Here is a 10,758-nt window from a genome sequence, read left to right as displayed (position 1 = left end):
GGAGTGTTACCCGCCCCAGGCTGAGAAACCTATATATTATCGACTGACAGATGGATCCTATTAGCCGCTTCCTCTCTTTGTTATTATCCTGATCGTTATAATTCGATTGATCCTTCTGTGACGCTCCTCGTATACTCCGTTCAATCCGGGCCAAGAAGGACTGTCTTGCGACCTCAACTTCCTTTTGCCTTTGCGCGATCGCCTTGCCGCGATCTGATATTCGTCGTGATATAATACTTAACAGTACATGGAGCTGTTCTAATAGGTCCAAGAGATATCGGAACTGCTACGCGACCTCCTGGAACAATTGTATTGCGAACTAGGGTTAGTTCGCAAAGTAAGGTGCGTTCCACAAAGCCAGTGATCTACGCCTATTGCCCCAACCCTATCGTTGGAAGTAAACACTGGCATCGTACTTAAGCCATATTGCATGTATCCCGCTGTGTTTCTCCAACGAAAGAGTGCTTTAGAAGCTGTGTCCTATGGCGCTCAGCCCTCTAGATGCCCACCTTCAAACCTTCGTGATTCACTCAACAATTTCACATATTGATAAATCACATCCCTATACTGTTTTGATTGCGGTCCGGTTTCTAACTTTCCAAATCTGCAACATAGGCATCTTGAAAATGGGCGAATCGAATGGAACAGAACAGCAAGAAAGCTCCTTTCCTTCGGGAACTATTGCGAAGCTGGTATGTTCCTTATATTGGACTTGTGCCGTCTTCTCGCTGGCTACAGTGATAAGCCATATAGATTGAAGGCCAAGGAACTGACAGAATTACCTAGACATGTGACGTTCTCAACAACACGTTCTATAACATTATCCATGACATAGTGTCAAAAGTCCATCGGGATGAAAAGGTTGCTCGAATGCGTTCTGCTGTCACAATCGCCAGGCAGAAAGCCGAAGAAGAAGCTGGCAGGCGCCGAGAAGAAGCAGGTGCCAAACCCACTGCGTTAAAACCGGGCGAAGATTTCGAAGAACTCAAGGACATCCGTGTTGAGACGGATGGGGCGATCTTTGAAGATGGGAGGGTTTATCTCAAGGGAAACCCGCTTAATACTACCAAAGAAATCATCTGTCCCGACTGCCGATTGCCACGCCTACTTTATCCTGTGACTGGGGTCGGAGCACGGCCCCCTCCGGATCCATATCGAGAATATTGCCAAAAGCAACCGATGATCAGCAAACCAGGGCATGACGTTCATGGGAATCCGTTCGCTACAGACAAACTGAATCCTAAGAAGAAGAAACAGACAAACACTTCAAATACGCCAGCGTCAAGCCCGCCTACAACACCGGATAGTTCCTTTAAGCAAGCGGCTCCAGAGAAAGTATCATTTCCGACGGTCAAGTGCCCAAATTGCCCAAGGTACTTTGTTGTGACGCGAGTGGCACAACACTTGGACCGATGTCTCGGTCTATCAGGCCGACAAGTCAACCGAAACAAAACGCCCATGGAAAACGGTACCAGCACTCCTAGTTCTGCGCCGCCCAAACGTCCATTAGATGACGACACCCCGCCAACTATAACGAAGAAAAAGAAGCTCGGTGCTCCCAAGAAGCTGTCAGGGAAAAAGCCGCCACCGGCTCCCAGTAGCAAACTCAAGAATGGTGTGACGCCTGACATGGCGGCTGCCGCGGACGCTGCAGCCGCTGGTGACGGCAATATAAAAAGCGAACCGAATGGCGACAATGCATAGTTTCTTATTCTTCTTTCCTTAATTATAGCTTCTGCAGTACTTCTGTATTGCTTCTCACGGGCAATATGGGTGTGTCTGCACTGGAGACGAGGCTTTGGACATAGTCTCCTTTTAACGATCTGACGTAAATACTCGGCATCAAAGGCGTCAACAGGACTTACTCTTATTAGTCGAAAAGTCTGGGACCTCTCGACATTATATTACTTCTCTTCAGTTCTTTCATTTGTCATGGTTTGACAGAATCAGCACCGCTCCTTTGCTTTCGTCCTCTTTTGTTTCAGGGATAGATGATCATGCCGGTGTATATGTACAATAGGTTAAGTTTGATAGTCAGTACGAGGGTTTGGCATTATCTCAATGGATACGGCTATCTTTTCTGGGGCTTAGTTTTCTATCTTAGAAATATACATTATAGAGATTACCACAACTATCTCGTCCCAGATGAGTCAAGATATTGATCCGGTCCTGGGTATATATCTTGCCTGATATTTCAGGCGACTACTTCTATCCACACCATGACTCCATAAGCTCCTCCACTCCCCACCAGCTACATCGAAGTTCCCCCAAAGAGGGCCGTATCCACCATCCTCCCTCTTCCTACCTATACTCTTCAAATCCGTCATTATAATTCCTATTCCCAACCATGGCCGACCCCAGCCTCATCTCCTGGGGCGTTTCTCACATCTCGCAAATCCTCCCACTAGACGAAGAATCACTCACGCAGATCATCACCTACGCCGCCAGTCTACCGAAAGATGAGGGTGCCGATCATCTCAAGAACCTCTTAGGTGACTCCCCCGCTGCCTTCGAATTCATATCCGCTTTCAGTTCGCGACGCAACCCGACACCTCGACGACCAGCAGCCTCCGATGCATCCTCCTCATCCACACCTACAGCAACAAGCTCCAGGAATCCAGCAGCGGGGCAAAAGAAGGGCAAGAAGTCGAAACCACCACTACACAGTGCCGGGCCCCCGCGCCGGCCCGATAACTTCGGAGATGTCACAGGTGGATACAAAAAGGCAGATCTAGAGGAGGATTACATGGCACCGGCGCCTAGAGCCAAACAAGATACCGGCGCTTCACGGTCGTCGCATCTATCGGTCGAAGATTCGTCTGCTGCCTCGTCGCGGGCTCATTCACCTGCCCCGAAACAAAGCTCGAGCAAACCGCCGCCCTCTGCATCGGGGCCTATGCTCTCGGACTTGTTACCGAACGTTAAATCCAAGGCCGGGAAGTCCTCTGCTACACGGCACAGTAATAACACCACTACGAGCCAGTCTAAGAACTCATTAACCACGACCAACATCTCCGATCTAACCGCCGCAATCGCCGCACTAGAAGTATCCACGAACCCAACCCTGAGCAACGAATCCCGGAAATGCTCCTGCTTCGCTGCCATCCACCCGCTTTTCGCCCCCGCCCCGAACTGTCTCAATTGCGGCAAGATCATCTGCTCCCTAGAAGGCCTCCAGCCGTGTTCGTTCTGCGGTACCCCCCTGCTATCGAATGAGGAAGTGCAGAGCATGATCCGGGAATTGCGAGCAGAACGAGGCCAGGAGAAGATGCGCGCGCATAACGAGAGCGTACACCGCGAGGGCGGACCAGGGCAGGGCCCCTCGCCTTCGGCTTCTTCCAGCAAATTGAACGCTGCCATGGCTCACCGGGATAAATTACTTCAGTTCCAGGCGCAGAACGCCAAGCGGACGCGTGTTGTCGATGAGGCGGCGGACTTCGAGACCCCTAATGTGGCGTCGACGCTGTGGATGAGTCCTGCGCAACGGGCTCTCGCCTTGAAGAAGCAGCAGCAGATACTGCGCGAGATGGAAGAAAAGGCCCGTCCGGAATGGGAGAAGAAGAGGACCATCATGAGTCTAGATATCAAGGGCGGGAGAGTTACTCGTGTGTATCAATCTGCTGGAGCTAGTCCTGCTGATTCGGGATCTCCTGCGGAAGAAGAACCCGAGCCCGAGCCTGAGGCTAGTGAACCGGCAGATGAATCTACGAAGCCACGTCGCGGTGAAGCCTTCAGTCGGAATCCTCTTCTTGCGGCGGGGGGTTTGATGCGACCTGTCTGGAAGGGACCAGACGGTAAGCCGGTTGAAGCGAGACCGCAAAATGAACGGAAACAGACATGGCGACGAGTCCAGGATGACAACGACGACAATGAGCAATGGATCCTCGACGGCGGCTTACATGGACACTCTTAGATTGGGCCGTGTGTTTTGATGGTTGCTCAAGGGATGCTCGTACATTACACAAACACGACCAGCTTTACGGCCATCGACTCTCATCAGCGTATTCCCTGTCGGGAACCATTTGGATTGTCAGAAACACAACCATACGAAATAGCCGCGAGACCTCACAGTTTACTCCCCCCAGTGAATGGGGACTTCGGGTTCACAGCTGACCCAGTACCCACTTATTTACCCATCTATCGGTGAAGACAAACAGTCAGTGATCTATGTGGGACCAAAAGGCACTCGGATAGAAGCGGTGCTCGAGAAGATCATTGCTCCGGTTTCAGGTCCAATACCAGGGCTATCAATTGGATACCAGCTATAGCATCCTAGGTACAACCAGATAAGCCCTAAACAATAATAGAGAAATCACATGTGCATACCTACAAGCTACACTCATACTCAACTAAATACCAGTATATCAAACCAACAACGCGTAGAAAACAAAAACAAAAACACTATCTACCAGCAACCATAGTAAACTTCCACACACGTTTCTCCCGCAACTAAAAATAAACCCAACGAGCACCACGGTAAAGAAAACCGAAACCAGAACGCAACCGCCATTCTTACAAAAGCTGACATACGTATGACACCCTCATCCATCCCTTGCACCCAAACAGAAGTAGGTCCGTTTCTAACCGAGCCTCGAGAGAGGTATATATACGGGGGCAGAGGAGAATGGAAATGGTATCCTACCATAGCCCCAAATCAAAGAGATAATTTATTTGCTCTACCAGTGAACCTGGTCCTATTACCAAGCTCCATATTACTTCCTTCCTTTGCCAGGAACATTTGCGGGGGAACCGGTGTTCGGTTGGACTCGGCTTGTATCGGCTACCGTTCCGGATACGGAAGGTCTACGTTAGTTTCCATAGTACCTGTGGAGGGGGTAGTAGGGTTGCAATATGCTCGTCCAGGAGGTGTGGAAGACGTTATCGATTGAGGGGGTTGTGGTGGGGGTGTCTGCTTTGCTGGGTGTTTTGGTACGTTCCATATCCTACCTCTTTTCTTCCTCTCTTGTTGTTCTATTGGTGGTGTATCGGATGTGCATATGTACGTCATCGGAGTTGCTTACTGTTGCGGCCGCATAGTCTTTTGCATATGTCATTTACAACCGCTTTTTGCATCCTCTTCGGAAATTTAACGGTCCGTTCCTTGCATCGATAACCCCCTGGGTGCAGTTGTATCATGGCCTGAAGGGGGACCGGCATTTGTGGCTTCATAATCTGCATCAGCAGTATGGATCGCATGTCCGTGTTGCGCCGAATTTTGTCTCCATCAACTCCGCGCAGGGTCTGCATGATATCTATGGCCATGGGAAAAAGCTGAAAAAAGCCAATTTCTACAATGGGTTCACTGCCATCAAGGGCGTGTATAACACGCACAATGTGATTGATAAGACGGTCCATGGCCGGAAGAGACGGGTCCTGAGCCAGGCTTTCTCCGATCACGCTCTCAAGAGCATGGAGGATGTCATGTTGCTGCATGTTCGCCAGCTTTGCGCAGCCCTGGCAGGGCAGCAGACGGACGGTAACAAGGTTGAGGCACAGAAGACTACCGTCCAGAATATGGGCAATTGGTTCAGTTACCTCACGTACGATGTCATGGGTGAACTATGCTTCGGGAAGAGTTTCGATATGTTGGTTTCTAGTGGCCGCAGAAAGATGATTCAGCTTGTTGATCGCGCGGCCAACCGTCACTATGTGGTGAGTTACAACGACTTCGGATTTCTCCGAGAATAGCCCCCTTTTCTGACAAACATCAACCAGTGCGGTCTGTGGATGCCCCTTGATACCTGGCACTTGGACCAAATCGTCATTCACCGACTCACCAACGACCGATGGAACTTCATCATGAACTCGCGCGTAGAGGCCAACAAGCGAGCCCAGGAGCGTACGCAGGCAGGCCACGACTCCAAGAAAGACTTCTTCTACTACCTGCTCAACGCCAAGGACCCCGAGACGGGCAAGGGTCTTACGACGCCCGAGCTCTGGGGCGAAGCCAACGTCCTCATGATCGCAGGCAGCGACACCACCTCCACCACGCTCGCAGCAACCATCTTCTACCTCGTCCGCAACCCGCGCGCCATGAAGCTCCTGACAAAGGAAGTCCGTGAGGCCTTCACCTCAGTCGAGGAGATCGTCACCGGCGGCAAATTGAATGAGCTTGTTTACCTGAAAGCCTGCATTGATGAAGCGCTGCGCTTGGCACCCGCCGTTCCGGGGGCCATTCCGCGGGAGGTGATGGAGGGCGGCGCCGTCGTCGACGGGGCCTTTTTACCCGCCGGCACGGACTGTGGGACCCCAACTTACTCCATCCACCGCCAGCCCCAGTACTACCGCGAACCTGAGGCGTATTTGCCCGAGAGATGGATTGAGGGGGCAACATGCGTAACCGCTGATGATAAGTGGGAGAGCACCAAGGATGCTGTTGAGACTGCACGGAGAGCATTCTGCCCGTTCAGTATTGGGCCCCGCGGATGTATTGGCAAGGGCATGGCTTTCATGGAAATGCGACTGACCATTGCGCGGTTAATGTTCCTGTTTGACATGGAGTTAGCCGATCGACAGGGAGAGGATGAGAAAGGCCATCTGGCTCTAGTGGATCATTTCACCAGCGCCAAGCAGGGGCCGAATGTGACGGTCCGCCGGAGGGATTTAACCGTCTAGGCGATGTATGTGGCCTTTTTAACGAAGTTCGATTTATGTATAGCGCATTGCAAATTCATTCAAATTAATAACACCAACCCTCCCCCCTCTTATTAACAAAGACCCAAGTAAAACAAACAATCCTAGTTCCAATTAAACCAAAGAGAGAGGGAAGAATATCCCAAACGCCAAGCACACCGGAAACAAACAAGTCACACTCATTTCCCAACTCCTGCGAACAGGACACGTGCCCAACACGTGCAACAAATCCAAAAGGGTAAAATAAATCAAACAACTTAAGTAAATGAAGGAAACCCTTGAAACAAAAGACACAGAGCAGGAAAAGAAGAAAAAACAAAACAATATCAATTTATCACCCAATAATACCATATACATATACATATCTCACCTACACCATTCTTCCAAAATCCAAACCCCCCAGAAATTCATGATGCTCATCACCTCCTGAACATCATCATCCAAAGGAAAACAATACATACAATACAATGCCCCCATCCCCCTTGACAGTGACCCTGATCCAATCCACGATCCTCAACGCCATCTCCAATGTCCTGGCCCAGTTAATAGACCAGTACAAAGAAAACGTACGTAGAAGTTTACTTTTCACTACTTTTTTCTTTATTTCCCATGATCCGTGTAGAGGTGGTGGTGTCTTGGTTCTCTTGAAACACACCTATACAAAACCAATCAACCAACTACCTCCTCCTCTTCCTCCTCCTCCTCCTCCTCCTCCCCTACTAATTACTTACTACCTACCCTCAATGACCTGGTATGAATACAATAACTTGAAAGGGTTCCCCACTTACTAACAGAAATCATCCAAAAAAAAAGAAGCCATTGGCGTTGAACACCATCGCACTCATCCAATTCATCACATACGGTGCCATTATCGTGCCGCCCAATTTCTCCTGGCAGAGATACATCGAAGCTCGATTTCCGGGTTTTCCCAGCTGGAAGAGAAATAACAGCAACAATGTGCCTGATCCCGATGATCTCCTGCCAACGAAGGAGAAGCCATTCAAGCCGAAACAGCAGAGATCTGGGATGTGGAACTTTGCTGTGAAGTTCCTCTTGGATCAAACTATTGCTGGGGTGTGTAACATTCTCTTATTCATTGTGTTGATCAACCTGTTGAAGGGGTCGCATTGGGGGAGGGTTTGGGAGTTGGTTTGTGAGGTAAGGTATCCTTTTTCTGCCTTTCTGCCTTTCTGCCTTTCTCCCTTTTTCTTTTCTTTTCTTTTGTATTCGCTCTTGCCTACTCTTCTGGGAGCATATCGTTGCGGTGCTGACAAGAGTAGGATTTTGGTCCCATCATGATAGCTCGTCTAAAGTTTCGGCCTATTGTGTCGGCGCTTATGTATACTGTTGTTCCTGTGGACCGACGAGTGGTATTTGGGAGCGCCTGTGGAGTTATCTGGGGAATTTATTTGAGTCTTTATGCGGTTGTTTGAAACGTCCGGTACTGGTTTTAGATTTCACATCGTTAGCACTAGGGTAAGTTATAGATTCTATTAATTATTTCCATGCAAGGGAAGAATCCGTATATACATAGCCTAACAGAACAAGAAAAGTCCACTTCACCGAATACCAGACGTGGAACCTCCCCATTCTCCATGATGACAAAGAGGCAGTAAGCCATATTAAACAGAACTTGTAAACTGCAGTATGCTTAGCATGAAGCGAAGCGTAACCCCATCCTTTAAGCAAGGCCTAGAAATAGTACGTTCTTAAACGGCCATCGCCTCAACTTTCCTGCCTTTTACGGACAGCCACTCTATAGGAAGTGCCGCAAAGAGGCCTATCGCCCCTATAGCCACTGCAGCATAGAATGTCTGGGTGATAGCGTCGTTGTAGGCTTCGAGAACTGTAGGTAATATGTCCTTCGATACAGCCTGCCGTAGCATGGTTGCCCCGGCGCCAACCACCGTGGCAACATCAACATCAGGGGCTTTGGTAAGAATGTTCTTGCGCAGTTGGTTTTGAAAGACATTCTGTGCGACAGAGACAAAAAGCGCGCCTCCCAGTGTCTGGGAGAACATGACGAAAGCCGTCGCAGTGGGGACATCGGCAATTGGGAGGGCGGCTTGAACCACAATCATGGGTTGCTGCATACCCAAGCCCACGCCAATTCCGTATAGAACCTGATACCCAATCCATGCAGCATCCCCTGAATCGACTTTCAACGTGCTCAAAAGCCCACCGCCAATTGAAATGAGAATCGGCGTGGCGATCATGAACGGTGTATAGTATCCAACCAGAGTGACACAAGCACCAGCAGCAATGGAGGCAACAATCATAGGAAGGAGCAACGGAAGGTTCATTATGCCCGACCTGGTTGCCGTGACACCCTTTATCGCTTGGAACCAAATGGGAAGCTATGAATGCGCAAATTAGCAAATGTCTCTTGTGATCCGTGGGAGGTACAAGCTTACATAGTAGACAAATATGAAAAATGCTCCACCGACGCAGAAGCTGTAAGCTGCAGCTCCCCATACATTCCGATTCTTGACCAGCCGTGGAGGTACCGTAGCCTTGTCTTGCTGCCACCACTGTACACAGCAGAAGGCAATGAGAAGGATCCCGAAAACAATGAAAAGAGCGATGATCCGAGCATTGCTCCAGGCATACATAGTGCCTCCCCATTGTAGCGCGAGCAATACACAGATAATTGATGGCATGAAGAGGACAGTTCCAGGGAAGTCCAGTTGTGCCATTTGGTTTTTGAAGCCGGATTTGTCCTTGACGGACTTGGGCGCCTTGAATAAGAAAAGGATAAAGAAAGCAGTCACTCCGCCAAAGGGTAAGTTGATGTAAAAACACCATCTCCAACTGAGATGGTCCGTAAACGCGCCACCCATCAAGGGACCTGCCACACTTGCAATTCCATACATTGATCCCATCATCGCGGCGAAGATTGGTCGTCGGCTCAGTGGCACCGTCTGAGCAATGATAATGAGTGCCCCCGAAAATAGTCCCGCTGCCCCCAGGCCGGCTATGGCTCGGCCAATGATCAGGGTTAACGAATTCGGCGCGATCCCGCAGATCAGAGATCCCAGTTCGAAAACAAAGAGAGCCATCAAGTAGACCCATTTTGTGGAGTAGAAGGTATATAGCTTGCCGAACGTCAGGCACAATGCACACGTTGTCAGGAGGTATGCGCTGCCATACCAGCCCACATCTTCAAGGGACTTGAACTGATCTGTGATCTTCGGAATTGCCGTGGAAATGATGGTGTTATCCTAAGTAAGCCAAGATCATTAGTAAGAATGGTCATCCGAAGGTCATGCGTAACATTTATTGCCGGCAAGTAGTGAATTAATGGACTTACCAATGCCAGACAGAAGATGGCAAGGGCTAATGCGATGGTAATCAGGCCAAGCCTCCAAGAGCTTGGATACTCTTCTTCCTCCTCTTGCTGTGCTTCATCGCTTGGACTAGTGTTCGCCACAGATATAGTGTTTTCATCCTTCGCTTCTGAGGCCAACGCAGGTGGCTCTCCCTGTGAGCCTGCCAGTGTACTCCCTTTTTCTATGGATGGCCTTCCCTCCACTGACATGTTGTCGGATACAGAACTGGTATGTGGCGGTGAGCCAAGAGTGTCTTGTAGTCTATTGTCCTGCATTGTATCTATTGACTTAGAGGATCTCGATAGAGATGAGATGGGAATAAGAGGTATGAAAGACAGAAAAGAAAGTGACGTAAAAGGAAGGAACAGTTGAGGTCATTAATCTAACGAAGGGGAGAGGTATGGAAAAGTAGTAGGAGGCAAGGAGGGTCTTCCTTTTCACTAGTGAGGCGATATAAGACCGGTCACTGATTCATTGATGACACGGTGACGATGCAAAGGGTGACGAGTTTTGCCCTGTACCCAATCGGTGAAGTGATAAAACACCTCCGCAGCAGCGTCACTTCGGAAAAAGACTGGATTTCCATCTCGGTTCGCTTTGTACTACATGAATGAGCGGGATCTTTTCCTCCCGAAGACCGAAGGATGTCCGCTCAGCTGTCCATAGTTTATCCCAAAATAGTCATGAGGTGTCTCTTTCCACGGAACTTTGGCAACCCGTGGTCCCGTAATGAAGAATAATGGACTATGAAGTCCTAGAAAGACAACAAAGAAAGTGGCACGGTCTAGACTACAGA

At 49.5% G+C, this 10,758-nt stretch overlaps 4 protein-coding genes across 4 annotated transcripts; 3 read left to right on the top strand and 1 right to left on the bottom strand.

Moving 5' to 3' along the window:
• The first annotated feature begins 1 nt into the window (after position 1).
• Positions 2 to 1,848, top strand: BDV38DRAFT_140464 (SGF11 family protein). Its single transcript, XM_032051420.1, has 3 exons — positions 2 to 342; positions 616 to 692; positions 787 to 1,848. Exons 2-3 carry the CDS (start codon positions 627 to 629, stop codon positions 1,702 to 1,704), a joined length of 984 nt encoding a protein of 327 aa, XP_031911367.1. The 5' UTR covers positions 2 to 342; positions 616 to 626; the 3' UTR covers positions 1,705 to 1,848.
• A 428-nt stretch (positions 1,849 to 2,276) lies between these two features.
• Positions 2,277 to 4,331, top strand: BDV38DRAFT_252525 (putative zinc finger motif, C2HC5-type-domain-containing protein). The gene has a single exon (XM_032055136.1). It carries the CDS (start codon positions 2,348 to 2,350, stop codon positions 3,911 to 3,913), a length of 1,566 nt encoding a protein of 521 aa, XP_031911366.1. The 5' UTR covers positions 2,277 to 2,347; the 3' UTR covers positions 3,914 to 4,331.
• Positions 4,332 to 4,851: 520 nt separating this feature from the next.
• BDV38DRAFT_272842 (cytochrome P450) lies at positions 4,852 to 8,066 on the top strand (the record flags this gene model as incomplete). The annotated part of the gene is made up of 5 exons (XM_032057563.1): positions 4,852 to 4,929; positions 5,038 to 5,652; positions 5,716 to 6,588; positions 7,447 to 7,791; positions 7,914 to 8,066. 5 exons carry the CDS (start codon positions 4,852 to 4,854, stop codon positions 8,064 to 8,066), a joined length of 2,064 nt encoding a protein of 687 aa, XP_031911365.1.
• Positions 8,067 to 8,137: 71 nt separating this feature from the next.
• BDV38DRAFT_140375 (MDR family MFS transporter) lies at positions 8,138 to 10,469 on the bottom strand. Its single transcript, XM_032051416.1, has 3 exons — positions 9,944 to 10,469; positions 9,048 to 9,854; positions 8,138 to 8,990 (listed from the first exon to the last, which is right to left on the bottom strand). Exons 1-3 carry the CDS (start codon positions 10,235 to 10,237, stop codon positions 8,343 to 8,345), a joined length of 1,749 nt encoding a protein of 582 aa, XP_031911364.1. The 5' UTR covers positions 10,238 to 10,469; the 3' UTR covers positions 8,138 to 8,342.
• Positions 10,470 to 10,758: the final 289 nt, after the last annotated feature.

Source organism: Aspergillus pseudotamarii, assembly GCF_009193445.1.
Source record: "Aspergillus pseudotamarii strain CBS 117625 unplaced genomic scaffold BDV38scaffold_44, whole genome shotgun sequence".
NCBI lineage: Eukaryota > Fungi > Ascomycota > Eurotiomycetes > Eurotiales > Aspergillaceae > Aspergillus > Aspergillus pseudotamarii.
The sequence above is the reverse complement of the archived record's forward strand: the minus strand, read 5'-3'. Positions and strand labels throughout refer to the sequence as shown.